Source organism: Scomber scombrus, chromosome 20 (genome assembly GCF_963691925.1).
Source record: "Scomber scombrus chromosome 20, fScoSco1.1, whole genome shotgun sequence".
NCBI lineage: Eukaryota > Metazoa > Chordata > Actinopteri > Scombriformes > Scombridae > Scomber > Scomber scombrus.
In genome coordinates this window covers 4,873,636-4,893,516 of record NC_084989.1, presented here as the reverse complement: position 1 = coordinate 4,893,516, position 19,881 = coordinate 4,873,636, and the positions used below count along the sequence as shown (strand labels likewise).

Genomic DNA, 19,881 nt, shown 5'->3' with positions numbered 1-19,881 from the left:
CAGAGGTACCACGTATTACATTTTTGTAAATAAGCGTACCAGTAATTAAGTAGTAAGTTTAAAAAAGCGTTTAGCTGTTTAAGTTTTGATAAACGGCATAAAAATGGCTTTTTACCTTCCAAATTAAGTCACAGCAGTCACAACAGGACCAGAGATTCTGGTCATGACTTGCTGTGCAGACAAGTGGGTGGTGCTAGTGGCGTGTAAGAGTCAAAACTCTGTGATCTTTTCTGTTATCTATGTCCTGTTACGATGCCTACGATCTATATTAAACATGGTCAAAGTTCCCAAACTTGAGGTTAAATATAGAAATTCTCCAAATCTAAACTCTTCAACCCTCACCTCAACCTGCCCTGAAAACTGTTAGCGACATTTTTTCTACCTTGCAGATGAACTGATGTCAGCTCATCACACATGCCCATAAATAGGCGTTTGTTGTGCAGTTTTTGTTGCTTAGGTTGTGGTTTAAGGTTTTTCCATGTGTTCCTCATGTTGTCCAATGTCATATTTTAGATCAGATTCCAGCTCAAACATTTACGGATGTATATGAGAAGTTGACATTTCAAGTAATTATGCTGAAATGACTTTTGCTTTGATAAGTATTCATCACTGGATAATCAGATTTGACAGTCACATGTGTGAGGGAATCCCTCCAGCTCTCCTGTCCAGGCTTGCTGCTGTCTTTTCTACTCAGTACACCTTTAACCTTCACTACCAAGCAGACACTGCATTACTGGAATTTTTTCATTAGATGCTTACTTCCTGTTATGAAAACTCTGCTACATTTCCGAGAGAAATACTGCAATGTTTTTACTCAACTACATTTATGTCACCGCTTTAGTTACTAGTTACTATTTCAGAATCACATTTGAACTTAGATCATTCCTCTTAAAAATGGAAGTGATAATTCAAAAGGCAATCTTTCTCCACTTTAAATGTTGCTTTAAACGATTGTGCTTTTAAAGCAATTGTCAAGTAGTCATTCATCAAATCAATTTTTTAGGAAAAAATATTGTAAAAAAAAAAATCACTGTAGTTGTCATTGCTAAATAACTACTAGCACACAATAGGTATGCTCAAGTGCTACGTAGCACCTATTGCAGTCTCTAAAAAATGTTACGTTTACCTCATGAAAAAGTACAAATAAACAGACATTTAATCTTTTTGTCAGTATCTTCATTTTTTCGGTATTTTCTGTAAAAGTAGAATATGTTATGCTACATTTACCTAAAGGTACAAACCATACATTTCAACTAAAACAACATTTTACAGTAACTTGCTGCCAAACCTGCTGTCAGTTCTTTATCATTTTTTGGCAGAAAAGTCTTGCCATCGACTTTTCAGCCATCCAAAACTGCTTAGGAGTGAATATTTTGGATGAACTCCAGGAGACCACTCAGGCAGTAATTGCTTGAAGGGTGTTACGTGGACATCTAAAATAGACAGCTGGCAGGACAGTTGGGTGACCGAGGGGTGGGAGGGTAAGGGGGGGGGGGTGGTGGGGTTGACTCTACGTAAGTAGTAAAAGTCAGTTCACTTCACAAAAGAGAAAATGAAATGTGAATACAAATACACATAAACAAAATGCAGGTGTGTGCGTTTTGTTTTGTGTGCACGTTCTTGCCTTCCCAGCCTGGCTGGATGAATGTATGAATGGGTGAGGCTGAAATACAGTGCTTTCAAACTAACTTGTAATCTTCCATATCCATGTTCTTTTACTCATCCACCGTCAAACTCATCACCTCAGCTCAGAATGACTTGCAGGCCAGACAAAATGAAATGCAGATTACTTTTTTAAGCTGGGTGAGAACAGATGTGGCCTTTACAGTCCAACCACAGCTGTGAGTGTCAGGGTGTCAAATACAAGCCTTCATTTTTGTTTGATCTTCATCTTTACCTTTAATAAAATGATGGAAATGCAATACTGAAAATAATATTAACTTTGAAGATTATACTACTGAATCCGACGGATTTTTCATTTTTGCCTGGAATACAAAGTTGAAATATAGATTTAAAAAACATGATGAAAAATATTATAGTTACAAATTTAACTACCGTCTCATAACGTTGAGTTGTAAATTTGATTTATAATCTCATCATTTTGATTCTAACCCTAACCCTTATTATCTATTTTTTTCTGACAGAAATGAGCTTCCATCTTAACCAGTTAGCATTTGTGACGGACTTATTTCTCTATTTTTCTGAATTAAAAAGAATATTTAATTAACTAAATATGTTATGAAGAAAAACAGAAATACTGTATTCATATTGAAAATGTGATAATACTAACTCTTGATTGAATTTTTGTGTTTTTTATGTGGTATATTAAAACATAAAACAGCTTGGAAAGTGAGAGAGAAAAGACCATAACATGCATGATAAGTGGCTTTACATTGGAAGTATAGACCGGCAGTCTCCCCTGATCCTCTTCTCACTCTGTTGTCATAGAGATAGTCTTCAGGGAGGAAAGCAAACTGTCTGCCAAGATGAAGTGATCATCACAGTGATTGAATGAGATAATTTACCCTCTTGACCTACAAAGAAAGAGGGAAAAATCACATTTGAGACACAGTTGAGAGTGTAGCACTTATCATTAATGCCCTATAATACTGAAGGAGAAAAACATCTAATAAATCTACAAGTCATCAGTTCATTTATGCCAACTGTGTATCATTTTAATGTTGTCTCTTACAACTGTCTCCCATCAGCTTCAGTTTACTTTTAAATCTAGTTTGTACAAGTTCAGAGGTTTATTCAGACTTAATATGTCAAACCTACAAATTCCTGTCAATGTCAATAAGTGCCACTAACTCCTTCTCTGGTTTCCTCCAGATTTCTAAAGTTGATAAAGCCAAAGGGGTCTATGTGCTCCTTGATAAACTTTTCTCCACAACAGCAGCAATCACAGTCATTTACTGTAAGCCAGTTGCTTACGGACCACCTTAAGACTGCTTCAGCTGTTTGGGTGAAATTACCAGAGCCAGCAATGCGTGCCTGGAGTGTATGTGGGTCAACGCCATAGCATGGAAGAAAGCTTTTATTCTTTTATTCTAAGTTGGACCCCCACTGCTGTGTCATTGTGTTCCCTGTGTCACAGCAGAATATGAAGGGTCATCAGTGGCACACCCTCGCCTCTGCAGTCTCAACGAGTCTCAGAGGGGGGACGTGATGTTCGGGGATGCTGTGAGCAGCAGAGGCCATGCTGCCACACCCAAATGTGTTTAGAAGAGCACCTCAGCAACCAATACTCATATGAAAAGGCTTTTCCCTGCTTACAGTTCCCAGTAGCGTTACCATGGCAGCCACTCCCTACAACACATGTGAAGTTCAAATGATGAAAAAAAAACTACTTAGTAAAATTAAGTGTTACTAAAAAGAAAAGAAAAAAACAGCTATCTTTTCTAGCTCATGAAAAGTTGATATAATGGAGATATGTTGTACTCTTCATACTGTAGATTTATGTGATCAATCATATAAAGCTTATTTCTTTCAATATAACATGGGATAGCTGAATAGACAGAATTTAACACATGTAAAAGGTTTTAAAACCAGCAAAACTATATATTGGTGTTATTAGCTATAATCATGAATCAAAGGTTGTTTGGCAGACAGCCAGAGGGGTAGTGATTATGGAAGAGGTAGGAGTCTTTAACAGGACTTGTTTTTATCAGCGTGCAGATGGCACATTGTTTGTAACAGGATCCCATGGGCTGCACTATTCATAAGGGACATGTGTGTGTGTATGTATGACACATACATACACAGAGAACACGAGTACACTTTACATCTAGACTTGTGTCAAAAAGTCAAAAATGTGTGTGAGAGTAAATATCTGTGCAATGTGTGCACATGAGCCACAGCTGGGTCAGTGTGCAGTCAATGAGAGCCAGGCAGCTAAAAATGGAAAAGATGACACAGCCGCCATGATGCAGACAATTGCATTAAAGATTTAGATTTGATTCATCAGTGATCATCATAGTGGTATGGTTGGGATTCCTGCATTGTCTCTTGATCAGCCTTTAGGACTAATTTCTCTGGGGGCTTATTTTTAAAGGCTTAACAATATTGGATTTATGACATTATTTTCATTGTTAGCAGTTTAAGCACTAAAAGTCTTGGAACCTGATTGATTTTGGTCTGACTATTATTAGGATAGAGATTAAATTGTTCAAACTCAAAGCACAAAAAAACAAGCAAAAAAAACGAAACAAAAACCAGGTCAACCATATGGGGGCGCTGTTATAAAGACAAATTACATTTTTGTTCATAACTTGCAAACCATACATTCCACATCCAAATACTTTATATACACACATTGCTAACATCAAGCTGCATTTGCTGATATATGATATGCTCAGTTCCACCTGTAATATTTACTACGCTATTATTTTCTGAAAATACACACTTTGTCTGCCAGCGAAATGACTGCGATGTTTGTTCATACTGTCATTTTTAGAAGAAATAACTGAATCTCTTCAATAGAGCTTCCAAATAACACGAAATCTAGTGAGCATATACAGTACAAGCTGCAGATTTACCTTGCTAAATTTAGCATACATCAAACTATTTAAATTTATACTGCAATACTTTTTATTTTTCAAATTTCACCTTTTTTGTTAAGCACATCCAGCGTATAGCCTACTCCAGAAACAAAGCGGCAAATCTGCCAAACAGTAGGGCAAACACATGAGATCAATAACAATACATTTTGTGGTCTCTTGAGACCCTCTGGTATCAGTGTTTGCACAGGTCTTTCTTTGACTACACGGTCACTGCAGTTTTAGTGTAGACTCATATGAGATAATTGAATTCCATGTTATGATTGCTGCATAATACATGGTGACATCACACTTGAGAGGTACAAATTGCTGTAAGTGGTTTAACGTGATCATTCATTTGTTCACAATGTTAAAATTTCATTCAGCAGACACTAATGTGTAACGCATTTGTATTTGTGACATGTAAAAAGGTTTGTTACAAGATGAAACACTGAAAAGAAATTTAAAATAAACACTAAATCATTGGCATCCTACATCCTTACTTATTTTCTATCTATATCTATCTATATTCTGTCCGAGCCCAGCTCTATGTCCCCCTACCGATCCACCAGATGCCCTCAGGCTGAACTGTCTGTTTAAGACTAGACTGAGTGCAAATAAGGAAAGATAGGAAGTTCCAGACTATATTTAAGGACCACTTGGGAAACTGTTGCTTTCTACATTGACTCTCATTGGGACTAAGTGCTCAAGTGAACTTAAATGCTAGTTATGTTATTCACAGCTGCACAAGTTGTCTTTTAGTTCGACTTACAGTATCTCACAAAAGTGAGAGGGGTGTACTCACTTTTGTGAGATACTGTATGTTGTTACATGCATCCTTAATATGTAGGCCCCTCTGCTTGACAGGAATATATGCTGTTTATTTTGCTAATTGTGACGTGTGTGTGTAACCAATGTATTAAAAGTTATAGTAAGCGATGTGGGAGAAAACGAGGAGAAAAGTTGTTGATATTTGAGTGAAAACCAAAACAGAGCCCCCCCCTCTGCAAAATGCATCTGGTCATAATAAAATCTCACTTATGACCACGAATGATCATTTCAGGACCTAGACCTTGAGCAGTCTCATCAGCTGCAGAACTGTCTGATGAGATGATGAAAATTGAAGTCTGAGGGAGCAGGGCTACAGGATGAGATGCTGGGAGGTTTCTGGAGCTGACATCACATCTGTATCTGGGATGCCTTTAAAAAGAATAAATACAGACCCATTATTAGTCTTATGCCATTGTTACTGGATAACTGAGAAGATACAGTAATGTGCAATGTAAAACATTCATATACAATTGGATTGTAACAACTGTGTGGAGAAAATATGTGCTGATTTTATTTTTGTTTTTGGAAATCACCAGGCCTTGATTTCTTCAGCTGAATTAAACAATCATCATATTAAACATAATCTAACTAACTAAAAACTAGCAGGAGTTAGCTGTTCAGGTTGATTTTACACAACTACAGTGACCAGAGTTGAAGCTAAGGATAACATAGAATGTTGTTCCGTGTATCACTCCAAATAATCCTATTGTGATAGCAAACCTGTGTTTATAGGTCTTCGTGACTGTAAACCGTTTGAAAGCAGTTAACAAACACCAGATACACGGAGCAACTACACAGCAGCTACGTTGTAGCTACCGTTAGCTGCTAAGCTAACGTGCAAAGCGTCAAACAGCTGTAGTAACAACTCTGCTACTTTACAGCTAACATCACAACAACAACATATCCTGACTAACTAGACAGTGAGCTGAATGTCAGCAGGTAATGTTACTGTTAATGTGAACCAGCGCAGAGCTGATGTTACTCACCTGTCCGGCAGAGCAGCATATGCCTTCACTCACCGGTCCTCCGCCGGGTCTCCGTTGGTCCTCCGCCATTAGAAAACCACACTGATGTGTCCGCAGGTCATGTCTGGTCAAAGCCTTCTTTTATATTTTTTGTTCTTCTAAACTTTTCCTTTCTGGATGTCTCTCGGTCACCTCTCCTTCTTCACTATGTTTGTACCATACGTTTCTCGCTCCGACTGCGTACACTACGTGACCTTTGACCCGGCTGTGACGTCACATCCTGTCCGTTCGCGCCTTTCTCCTCAGTCGGTCTCTGGAATCGCTGAGGAGAGGTAAAATGACAGAGGTGCTCTGTAAATAATACCAAAATAAAGCTAAGCAGAGGCATGATGATTATTTTGGATAGTCCGTACATGTTTTCCTCTGTGTTAGTGAGATGTATGTTAGTGTGTGTGTAGATATTTATGTTAAGTATGGCACTTTAGCATAGAAAGCATTAAGCTAATAGGAGCTAACCTGCCAGTGTTTCTCAAACTGACTGCCGTTTCCCCTCTCCTTTAAAGGTGTGTGAGGGAGGCTTTTCAGGAGAGGCTGAGTTAACATGAATCTTGTTGTAGGCTACACAGGTATGTGAGCTCCCTTTTATTTTCTTGTGTAATTATATAGTTTACTTTTGTATTATTTGTTTTGATTATTTTTTATATTATGTATGTTCATATGAATATGGTTGATTATTGTTGTCATATAAAATACATACAATTGCGAGAGGTGTGTGAGGGAGGCTTTTCAGAAGAGGCTGAGTTAACATGACTGGCAAAATAATTGTTGTCCTTGTTTCATCATTATCAACACAACACAGAGAGAGACAGAGAGAGGTTGTTAGCCAGTCTCAGGACTGACCGGCTACATCTGCACTAATTTTAGTTGTGTTCATGTGAGTTTTGGGATGGTTTGTGCATGCTCATATTGTGTTGTGTTCCACACCTGCCCTGCATCAGTCTCATAAGCCCTGTGTCCTTCCCAGCCATCAGCTCCCTATCTGCCTTTATGTCTCGCCACCTGTTACTTGCCGTTTCTTTCGTTCAGTTTGTATTTAAGTCCGGGTTTTCAGTTCAGTTTTGTTGGGTTCTTTGTTCAGTTTTGTTTTGCTGTGTTTGTTCTGTACAGTTTTACTTTGCCTGCATTTGAACCAGAATAAAGATGCTATTCTTCAGCTTGTTTTGCCTGCAGTCTACTGCATTATGGTCCACCTTTTCCGCTCCACGTAACACTAAATTGAACATAAGAAGACTGATTGTAAAAATCAGAAAATTGATAGTTGAACTTTATTTGGTTCAACAATGGCATGTCAGATCATTACTGGAAAAGGCTGAATTTCCACAAATAGTATTTTTTCAGACGTTAAAGTGAGATTAAAAACAGTGCAGTACCATCTAAATAGGAGGCACCATAAATTATAGTGTTTTGGACATGTCCAAAATGGCATCCTTGCAACTTTTAGATAAAAGAGATAAAGAAAAAATGTAATTGTTCAAATGAGGCAAGTGTTTTAAAGTGGTCATACCTTTCTGACTCCATTCTCTAAAGGCAGAGTCTGCACAAGATGGTAAGGGGCGTGTATCGATGAGTTTGGAAGCTTGCAAGATTTTCTTATTTGGTTCCAGATCCCCTGAGTGTTGGACAGGATGAAATGAACCTTCTTAAAGAGTAGGTGATGAAGAGGGAAGAGCAGGGAGAGAGGTCCTAGAGGTTAAGCACTTTTTAATGGCCAGTCAGGGGGGAAAGTCAGGCCTGTCTCTATTTTCATATCCATACCATCTGTAAACCATGACTCTAACATTAGCTGCCCAGTGACAATGTTAAGTATACTATGGAACGTCACACCAGTGACATCTTAAATTCTGCGCAGAAGAATGTTTTAGGCCATAGCACATGCATCCTGATCTACTTCCATTTTAATTTGCCTTTAATACAGGCATAGCACTTTCTTCTAGTTTACTTTATACATTTAGTATAATGTTCATCTGCAGAACTAATTCACTCTGAGCCCTTTTTAGATGTGGAATACGTAACAATGCTGGCTTTATATAGCAACTTATTTTTGGGTGATGCTTATTTTGGGTTATGGCTAATGCCACTGTGACTTGGCCCTGGGTAAGCAGCAAAAAAATGGGTGGATTATGGATTATTTTGTTGTTGTTCTTATTGACAACATCCAAGCATTTGACTTCCTTAATTGTTACATTAAAAGTTATGGCCAGTGACCCACCATTGTTTCACATGTCAATATCTTATTTTCTACATTTTTTTGTATCCCTTCTTGAACCAACAACATACTAATATGGAGCACAAAACCAAGGCATATACCAAGCCAATACACCCCTACCAGGAGGTCCAATCTCTTCACCTCCCTTTGCAAACAATGTCTGTGGATTGCTTTGTCCCCGTATTTTTTTTTCATTTGTGCAAAATGCTATTATTTTGCCTCTTATCACCACTGTTGCTGTTTGCCAGAAGGTGCAGGTTGATATGTCTGGAGTGCTGTTGGTCTCTTAGTATTGAGGTGTTGAATTGCCATCTAGCAGGGGGTCAGGTTTGACCCATTTAGATTTTTGTTTTTGATTTATTTCTCTAGGGGAGGTGAGTTGTTGTAATGACCTGCCCAGGTCAATCATTTTAATCCAGTCTGAAGCATGTGTGGGTAATTTTTCAGCCCCTTGTAATAATTAGAGATGGAATCACCTACTGTTTTTACTGAAAAAGTGGCGCTGGTATTCTCATTAGAGCCCTTTTTTTTAGCTTATATTTGTTTATGTTGTAGCAAATTGAAGTCATTGAAAGTATATTGAATTGGTCATTAGCAGTTCCTGTTTAGTCAAAAAATTATTAGAGTGGAGCAGGTGGAGATGGTGATGTGATGATATGTATCTTACCAATAGATACACTTAAAATGCAGGTTTATCATGCAGAACAACCAAAAAGGGTACTGATGTAACTCCAATATGGATTCAGAACTTTGATGCAAATCTGACAGTAGGTGGCGCTGTGACAATTTAAAAAAAAAAAATGTAGTAATGAAGAATTATTCCTGGTTAACAAATACTTGCCCCAAATCAGGCCAAAATTCAAGAGCACTTGCAAGGTCCACTCAGGTGTTGTCATGTGACTTTAGGTTAAAATCTAATTATATTTCATATCAAAACTATTAATTTAAAGAATAGGACTCCTGTTGCCCTCTGGTGGAGTGCCTGTGCCTGCACAGGACAGGAGGACCTCTTATCAGCAGGTAGGAGACTGACTCCTTGCACAGGTTTGCACATTCTATTGCGTGCTAATGCCCCAGCCAGGGAGTCGCATAATATTTTTTTCAGTTGAGCTCTTCAACTCATTCTAGCTGCATAATTCATGGAGACATTGAACCTGAGAGTTGCAAATTGCTGTTAAGTGGAGGCATACAGGATTAATGGTAGGAGCAATTCATGATACGCTTCCATCTCCCCCAAAATATGAATAAATGGATGCAGCATCAGGTATATCTTCACTTTGGCACATTCTATCAGGGTGCAAAACAAGCCTGTTTCAAGGGTGATACACTTGGAAATATCACAGAGTGCTTAAGTGTCTATCAGCATCGAGCATATGTCTCTTGGTTGCTGAATGGAGAAACAACAGTAATTTAGAAATCAATTCAAAATCTTTCTGGAAGTCAATCACTAGAGTCAAACTGTGTAAACCCCTAAGAAACACATAAGAACAATCAAAAGACAATAAGGCAGCAGCATTTAAAAAAGACCAGTGCTATACTAAAATAAAGTGTGCCTGATAAAAACATAATGAATAACAATAGTGGTTAATGGTTTGCTGGGAAGTTTTTCCTCCTTCTTAAAGAGCTTGGGCTGCTTTGGGAACCATTGCTTCAGGTGAGATTTGGCTGTACAAATAAACTACAATTAGATTTAGATTGATTTAATATTCACCTATGCTCTGTGTCAAATAAATACATGCAGAAAATATCTAATGTACTTGTACACTGTAGAGGATGCACTACATCACAATGACAAAGCAGCAAACTGAATGGTTTCTTTATGTGCCAAATTACAGAAGAAGTCCACTTTGACCTTTATCTTTGGCTTGACCTGCTGTTTCTTTTGTGTTTTCATTTTGTATACAATATTTATTCCTATTTTCTGTTGCTTTTATGTTTTTGACTACATTGTGATTACTTTATAAAAACTATTGCAACTAAAGGTCCATTTACTAGTTTTTTCCCAAAGATTGTTCTCTATTTATTTGAGTTTCCAAAGCAATGTACAATTGTGTGTGCATATTATGGAAAAAGCTGGTGAAGCACCTCAGATTGGAATTGTTTCGGTCAAGACTGAACTTACAGACCTAAGTGTTTAATTTTCCTCAGGAAACCAAAAAAGTGTAGCTATAGATATTAAGGCAAGAAAAAAAATCCAAGATTGAGTCCAACTAAAGCTCCTGTGTGATCCTGCTGCTTACAATGGTAGCTTTTGAGAGAGGGGGTACAGTAAAGAGGAAGCTGAAAGTGGATATAAACAAGCACTTACTGAGGCTTAATGTTGGACCTGGGGGTTTGGAATTACACAAACCCTTCTCCATGTTTCCAAATCCACTGCGGCCTGCCCTCCTGTTGCCCTCTTGTACTCCCTCGTGTTCCCAGGCGTTCCCATCTGCCAGCTTGGAATGACCGGATACATGTTACAGCAGCATTGCTCACTGGATGATTGACTCACTTGCACAGTTGCAGCAGTGACACCAGCAGATACATATTTCAGTGAAGGTGCAGTTTTACACCACCTAACCTAAAAAAGACAATTATTTCAGGGCTGATTTATAAATTTCATATTCCTCAGAAATATTAGGAATCTTGATGATCAAGAGGAAAATTAAAGTAGAGCTTTGCCTAAAGGCATCATGAAATTGAAAAACTCTCTTTCTCTTTTTATGCACTTGTATAAAATATATATATATAATGTTATGTGTGATCTCGGGACCTGCATCGCCTTTAATATGCACATTTTAAACCTCAAAACAACTTGAAGTATTATGTTTCTGGTTATATTTAAATACTGGTAGTAAACGGCATGAAGCCAGCTAATATCTTCATCGAGATATATCAGGTGATTCAGATTTCTCCCTCATCTTGTTGTCCTGTAATGCAAGTTTCTCTCCCTCTACTCCACTCTATCCCCTCCCTTCATCTCGCTCTCTGTTTTGAGAGGTCGGTCTGTCTGAAGCTTTGTCTCAGCTGCTGCCGGGGTATGGGGTTATTTTGAGAAGTGGACAAAGAGGAATGGGATAGTTGGCATACCAGCGGGGACACACACCATCATGCACCCATCCGGCCGCAGACACACACAAGAACACGCACTCGCACATGGGCTTATTATTATTATTATGATATGCTCAGTTTATCCCGTATCTGGACTCTTGACTGACATGAATTCTTGGCCATTGGTTAAAGTTTCCCAACTGCAACAATATATATTCACAATATGTCACACATGCATAAAGCTTTTTTTATCTTAAACTTCATCTACATTAAATACAGCTTTAAAAAAAGACTCAATTTATTGTCTGATGTATTGCTGAGAATAAAAACAGCTGGATTTAGAGTCAGATTGATCCAGGAGTTTGGCTCAGTGTGACATCACAGAAAATAACTATAGTTTTATAATAGAATTGAAATAAACAATCAGTTTTTTGTAATGTTCTTACAGTGGGAGAGGATGTGCTTTGGTGGGCAGAAAATAAAGGCTCAAGCTTGCTTTAGCTACCAATAATACACTCTCTCAGTACAAATCTGTTTACTGCTACATCTCTCTATTATACACCACTGGAAAAATACTGGGGCTTCAATCTCAAACAGGATGTAGTATTGAGATATCAGATCATTCAAACACATGTGACATTTCCATAGCAGAGTCACACCGAGGCATTCACACGAAGGCTTTAATGAATGGAGGGTAATCATCTAGTGACGATAACAGATGAATGATGGGAGCAAAGTCACGACTGAATATAGGAGGGGAAAAGAAACTAATAGATTAAGGAAGGAAGGAAGGAGTGGGAAGGAAAGATGCAGAATTAGAAGGCAAGCTATGTGTGAGAGGTCTGCTCCTCCAGACACTGTTACTGTAGTTCTGTTTTTATCTGAGGCTGCATCAGGAAAATCAAAGACTGAAGATGAATTAAACTGAAAGAAACATGAGGAAAGACATTTGATCTTACACTAAAATAACTTGACAACTAAAGTCAAGTAGAAGCAATTTAAATGATTTTACTAATGGGAGAGAAATCATTAAATCAATAATAAAATAATTGGGTAAGTTTAAGTGGAAGATTTAATTACAGCATCTGATCTACAGTAACTATTCCAGTGTGAAAACCTGTGTAAAATTGCATTAAGAACTTGAAACTTGAATTTTTACATATATAGTCCTTTAATAATGGGAAGTGATTGTGTTGCTTGTTAAAAAAAAATCTTATTTATTGGATTAGAGATGTACTCCAGTGATTTTGTATTGCCATTATATACAGTTGGACTTACTAGGGACAGTTAAAATTGTCAAAATTGATCCAGGACAGGCTGAGATTACTTGCATTTTAGTCCCTAGTATGGGTCGAGTTCCAAAATCACTGCCCCTACACTTCCCACAATGCAACTTGCTAGTGTATATCATTAAACCCTTTCTGCATGGTAAACTTGTTTGTCTTTCAAACTTCATTCTTTGTTAAGCCTTTGTAGGTCACACCAAGACATTTCTATTTAAAGAAATCTTTTAGGCCATGACAACATAAAACATTTGTTTTACAGACCTCATTCAGACCTCATTTGTTCAAAACTTTTTTAAAAACAAGTTAGAGACTCATTCTGTTCAACTTCAAAAATGTCTCCCTCAGGATCTCTAATGTCAGCAGTGATTTGTGTTATTCTTTGTTTATACACTAGCACAACCTGTATCTATAGCAACCATAACACAGTCTGATGGTCTTGTGTGCATTACATACCTCATACAAGTGGTAAAGATTGCCCAAAAAGTGAAATTGGTTTAATAGATTTTGTTTTAGACCAGATATCATGACACAAAGTGACCTCTACCAAACGGTTGAGCAGACAAAGGGTTAAATTCAATTTGTCATCCACAAGGTCAAGTTGATCTAACCCCCTTATGACATCATCAGTTATTTTTTTCTCACACTGTGGACGCACACACACACACACACACACACACACAAACACAAAGTAGGACATCTATGTTTTACTCGACAGATTAAACATTTTCCGTGCAGTTGGATGTTAGAACCAATAGGTCCTTTCCCATCTGATGATGACAACAAAGAACTCAAGTATGAGCATTATTGTTGAAGCATGTTTCAGTAGCTGAATAATTTCAATTAAAGGATAATAATAATAAAAATATCTCAAAAGCATGTTGATGGTAGATGTTTACTACAAACAGACTGTTGGATATTCTGCAGGAAGATGTGAACAGACTACACAATTATTCAAAATTCCAGTAGGTGGCAACAGCTCACCACCTAGTTTCCCAGGCCTTTTATCCTGAATCACCCACTTTCTCATCCACTGCAGACTATACCTGAGCTAATGTTTGTTATAGTAATGTAGACATATCACAGTGTTTTTATTTTTGGGGAAGTTTCTCTTGTCAATTGTATCTTTAGGTCTGTTGATCATAGTCATCATTATAGATGATCTACAACATTGTGTGGCTGATGTATCTTATATAGTTCTGCCTTGTAAAACAATGTTCAATGGTACTTAAATCCAGACTTGTATGTTTTTGTTAGTAGTCAGTCTTGGCTGCTGTAATACTACAAGATTTCAGGAGAACCAAGCAAATAGATTTTATGTAACTCCTGCATAGTGTGATAAAATGTCAGTTTTTGGATGTTTTTGTGGATGTAAAACTACTGTTTTTTAGTTTAAAATGAATAAACTACATGTTGTGTTCCTGTAGTTTTTACTGTGGTGACGTCAAAGACACCACTGCCATGGGAATAGCTATAGGAATGCTTGTTACCCAAGTGGAGTGAATTCTCATTGTTTTTTCGTCCCCTCCTCTAACGCCGTCCATTCTCTCGTGCCTGCATAGCTCTCATACTATCCCTCTTTTACCATGTACACTGTAAAACATCGGCACACACTTTTAAAAAAGGGGATTCGGACTGAAAATACTGACAACTGTTGTTGGCCAGATTCCTTTTGCCCACTTATTTACAATTCACACAAACCTACTTTGCCACTGTTCAGTGTGCAAAGCCAGGCTCACATAGACTTGTGTTTATTAATCTTTGCTTAATACAGAAAAATTGCAATCAAAAACATATGACCAAAACACTTACATTTTCAGCACTTGATCAGATCCTTTTGGTTGAAGTGACATTACTATGTCAGGAATGAGTACATAAAGTACAAAGCCTGTACATGCGCTGTTGATATTCTGTCACATCGTTACTGTATGTATAGTTAGGTTACCAGGAGTGACGGTGTAGCCGGATGGTATCCTGGACTGTTTGTGGGGAAGCATCCGGAATCAGACTGTTTATTCAGTAAGGCCTGTTGTCTTCTTAGCAAAAAAACATTCCCGCCACAGGGGCAAGCAGAGCACGCTGAGGGCCAGCGGTTTAACCAGGAGCGGGGCGGATACGGAGCATCCTGCATCCTGCATGCTCGCTGCTGCTAAACCTCAACCATGGAGACCCGGCGTGAGATTAGGGGGAAATCTCATGGCACCCTATGCCCCACACCGCCTCCCCTCCCCCTGTTTCAAGGTTACATGTGTTGCTTGAAGTGGTGTGATAGAGATGAGGGTTTGATACATGCACTTTGACTTTAAGATTAAGTTTGCATGTGGTCTGAAATTCATGTTTTTCTGTCTTTTCATGTAAGGCAGTAGGATAGATAAGTGAGACCAGGAATAGGTGAGAGGTGCCTAGTTTTACTGCTTAAGAATTTTTGTTGTGTTTGTGTGTGTGTTTAGGATTTTAAGTTATAAACCACATGACCAGCTGTCAAAAGTCCAGACATCATTTATTCAAATAAGATACACATAATATCAACATTTCCCTTTTAAAAATGTTTTCAATTAAGTCTTTAATTGTTTTGGTGTTGTTTTTCAAAATGTGAAGATTGCAACACAAGAAAAGGTTCAACATTACATAAATCGTTCCATATTGAATGGAAGTCAGTGCTGTTTACATTAAATTTTCATTTTACAAACATACTTAAATGAAGCAAACATGATATTTTTAAAAACTCCAACAACACTCTTAGACTCCTTTATAAGTGCCATTGTAAAAGAATGGCTTGTCTGTCACACAGTGACCTATGACCTCAGGTGTCCATCTCTGGACCTTGGGCTTGCAGTCCTTGCCCTGTCGGACAATGATGGTGCTTTTGGATGCCACTGAAGGGTCCTCGTCGAAGAAATTGAAGGGTCGTAGGAAGAAGCCCACTGCGTTGCCTGGTGTTGCCGTGTTTGGGATGTCCTCAGAGTGAGGCACATGCAGGAAACCCACTGTCACCCAGGCTACCAAGTCCTGCACACAGGAGAGTAAACATTACATTACAATTTTGTCATCAGGACACATCAGAGGTGGTTTCTATCTACTTTGAAATGCAAACAGTAGAAAATGTCAGCGTTTAGGAGTTACCGTGACTGTGAATAATGAGAAGTGACTCTTTTAGTCAGAGCAAACTCAAACCACTGACGTAACCTCTTGGAAAAACACTCTCCTTTTTTTGTCTGACATGTAAACTACATTTCTAGGAATCTACTTGAAACATGAAAAAGGATGCAGCCGGTTAAGGGATTATGAGTTCTTGTACAAGTGAATAAATGGAGGCTGTGCATGTTGCTTTGATTTATTGATCACTGATCCCTAAATACTCAATACTTTTTGCTTTTGTAGTATTGAAAGAACATGTTATTGGTAGTTGCCACCAGTGCCAATTAGGGTGAGGGTGAAATGAAGTTCAGCATCTGCAAAACAGTTTGGAATCAGCTGTGTTTGTTTTTTTCAGTTAGGATAGAAGCATAATTTGGTTTAGTGTCTTTGTGAGAGCAAGAAGATCAGTGCCGATCTCATGTGCATCTTGATTTTCATGGCCATTGTGGACAAATGTGCTGTCCTGACTGTCCTCTTATAAGCACACTGTGGACATGTGTGTCATACAGAGCAGGGAATGTAACTGTATTTACATTAACTACTGTACCTTGTTGACTATGTCTTCATTGTTGCGGATGTAGTCTTCGAAGGACACAACAGGTTCCCAAGGGTCATTCTGGGTGTAAATGCTGCTGCTGGTGGCCTCACTATCTCTATGACGAGTCACAGCCAGAGGATACCTGCAGGGAGACAATCCAGCAGACAATCAGGTTTTCATACTACCTGTAACCCAGACATCTGACTGGAAAATGATTCGTATAAAAAAACCAACACTTCAGCCTGTCCTGTCATGTTTTTTCTCTTGTTCATTCAAACAGATTATTTTTACTACAGTATTTAAAATAGTGATCTCCCCTTGGGAAATGTTGTTCGACTGTCTGTTGCATCTCTATTGACTTCCAAACCCTAATCCTACTTTGACCTTATGTCTAGCCAAACCTCAAATCCTTAGATTAACCTTTTCTCTGCTCTGTCAATCATTAGATAACCCTGACCCTGATTACCAAATTACGTCAGTGTAGGCAAACTTTGCTCACATCAACAGAACCTAAATTTGACACCCCAGAGTTAATGTTTGAGCAGATACTAAAAGTGTAGTTGTGAGGGGTTTTTTGGTTGAAATGTATATCAGATGATAGACAAGATATTTAGAATATGTCCATTTGATGGAATGGCGGTAAATCTAAAAGCGTGGTATGGAACATATGCATTGTCTAGTAACATGAGGAAAAATATTTGTATTACCTTGACCAACTGATGCCATTTTCCTCCCTCCAGCCTCTTGGAAGCACACTATGGCCATGTGAGTTAAACTGAATACGGTAACCCTTTTTATGTCCCCACTTATTTTTCTCATTGGGGTTGAAAAAGTGCACATAGCGAGGAAACTTTTTGCCAAAGCGGAAAGCAGCATCTCGTTCTGTCTTTTTTTCAGTCCAGTGGAGTCTTGACTGGACAACTCTATGATCTGGGCTCCAGGGATTTGTGAAGTTGACAAATTTCAGATCCATCGACTCAAAGCTGTTGTCCCGACCTGTGCCACAGTAAAGCAAAGAGTTGTAAGGAGAGATTAGATGTCAAGGTATAAATAGTCTGTTGATTTTTATATTTTCTTCCAAAATAACCATTGCTAACCCTTCCAGCAGAGTTAGGCTGAATACAATAATATAGCAAGTGACAGACATATTTTACAAGATTAGTTATTTGTGTGCCATACATGGCACTGTCTCAATCATGGATGTCAACAGAACAGTTGTACTGGTAAACACTTTCTTCTTTATGACAGGGTAAAGTCCAGAAAGCCATCTTATCTGCAGGGGCATTAATAAAAGACCCAGTTTCTGTGTCCTCTCTTTCACCCCAGTGTTCAAACTTCAGAATACGTAGGTGTGGTTAAAACCTATAATCTTCCCATGTATGTTTTTGAAAAATGTTGTGTGATATGGTTTACCTAACCCCAATGCAAGACAAGAACCAAAGTAGTCAATTTCCAATGTCATTGTTTTAAAATTGTTCCCTTTTTACAATATCTGTACATTGCAAGTACAGTATTGGAAAAAAATTGGGCTTATGGACATAAACTCTTGTATCCTGCATGAAAGTCTGATATGTTGTACTCTGCGATGTTACATAAAGGGCAAACTGCTTCCTGCATTCACACTGAATTATGGCACTGGACATAAATTGTGAGGTGTGTAATCCTCTAATATGGATGTAACTTTTCTCATACTAAGTTACATTATCTGATGTCTATCTGATGCTCAATTTTGCCTTTGTTGAGGTACAAATGGTTAACAGAGTTACTGATTTAAAATGGGCCTAAAAAAACTAATTGTAGTATACTACTTACCAGCAATATCCAGGTCCACTTTATAATGGACGAGGTGTGTGTGCAGGTTCCCAAGCACATAGTCGTAGACCTTAGTGCCATAGTGAAGTCCATTAGGTGTAAAGAAAGTGGCATGGATGTATCCAGTGGCACTGACCTTCACCTCCACTACACCATTCTGGTAGAAGTGGAAGTCCCAGATGTAATCATAGTTGTAAACTGTCGAAGTTGTCCGCAACACCAGCACTGTACTATCCAGTCCTCCGTAGAAGTTGTATCCCCCCTTGAAGTCTGCGTTGAAATGCCTTCTCAGAGGCATAGCAGTGGTCATCTCAAAAATACAGAGTGCATTTTTGTGGCGCACAGGTTTGTCTGTGTCAAAGTAGTGGTAAAGGTCAACATAGGTGGCAATTTCTGGACAGTCGATTCCAGGTGCAAGTTCGAAGGATGAGCTGCCCATTGCCCAGCCAGCGTCTATGTACTTTGTTTGCATGGCAGCAGGAGTGTCACCAGCATAGAAGGCTATAGCCTCTTGAATGCTGATTTCATAGGCGATCCTTTCTCCATTAAAACGGAGGTCAAACACTTGAAGCCCAGCTGATGAGCGGACTCGATAGGCGAAGGACCATCCTGCATATTCAACAAAGTTACCCTCAACATGATAGCGAGGCCCCTGAGGCTCCACAAGCTTTGGCCCATGGATATTAGTAGGAGTGTTGCTGTGACCCCGTGGGATGTAGGTGGAGTAGAGGTCATTATCATCATGGTCGGGTAGTTTGACCTTCTCCACATCTCCTGATTCATATTTTTCTACCAACTCCTCCACACTATCAAAGTACTTACTGTTGTACCAGACCTTCTCGACAGTCCACATCTTTGGGTCCAGATCCCGGTGGTTGATCATTACCTCAAACCCAACGGGGTGGATGAAATAACCTTCCACAAACTTCTGCAACATGATCCAGGATCTCCTCTCACCTGGATCCAGCCCTCGGGGGGCTATGTCTGAGAATGTCAGGCAGCGGTCAGAGCAGTTACGGAAGGAAAACCCTCCTGTGGTCTCCAAGAGAAGCTTGTAAGCTGTAGTTGTAATCTTGTCAAGCATTGCAACAATATGCTTATACTCTACTGCAGTAATAGGCCTAGATTCAAACCGGACAGTCCTATTCCCCTTGAAAGTCTTGACTTCATGGGAATTTGGGGATGGCAAAGGACTGACAATGTACTCAGTGATGTTGGGCGTGGCCTGGTTCCCAAACTGGATTACCACACGGGCTTGACGTGTGGGTTTGGCTTGTCCACGGTCGAGAGCTCTCAGGGCTTCATGCTTCTTTGGAAGATGGAGTTCCATCAGTAGGATGCTGTTCTTCTTCAGAGCCTCGTTGCGAGCATCAGTGAGCAACATCTCTGGAATACCGTGCAGGTATGCACGAACGGCCTTCATCTCTCTAACTGTGAGATCAGCAAATATGGGGGCACCATGATGAGCCCAGTCTCT

The 19,881-nt window shown here is 38.9% G+C and overlaps 1 protein-coding gene and 1 long non-coding RNA gene across 2 annotated transcripts in view; both read right to left on the bottom strand.

Moving 5' to 3' along the window:
- Window positions 1–2,407: 2,407 nt before the first annotated feature.
- LOC134002539 (uncharacterized) lies at window positions 2,408–6,512 on the bottom strand. Its single transcript, XR_009927610.1, has 3 exons — window positions 6,356–6,512; window positions 5,611–5,738; window positions 2,408–2,534 (listed from the first exon to the last, which is right to left on the bottom strand). It is a non-coding gene; the product is annotated as an uncharacterized LOC134002539 (long non-coding RNA).
- Window positions 6,513–15,428: 8,916 nt separating this feature from the next.
- Window positions 15,429–19,881, bottom strand: part of aoc1 (amine oxidase copper containing 1) — an 8,320-nt gene continuing 3,867 nt past the window's right edge. Inside the window, exons 2-5 of the mRNA XM_062441955.1 lie at window positions 18,405–19,879; window positions 17,300–17,588; window positions 16,602–16,734; window positions 15,429–15,925 (exon numbers count right to left, since the gene is read on the bottom strand). Of these exons, the coding sequence (XP_062297939.1) occupies window positions 15,656–15,925; window positions 16,602–16,734; window positions 17,300–17,588; window positions 18,405–19,879 (2,167 nt within the window). The 3' untranslated portion in view covers window positions 15,429–15,655. The remainder of the gene's footprint in view (window positions 15,926–16,601; window positions 16,735–17,299; window positions 17,589–18,404; window positions 19,880–19,881) is intronic.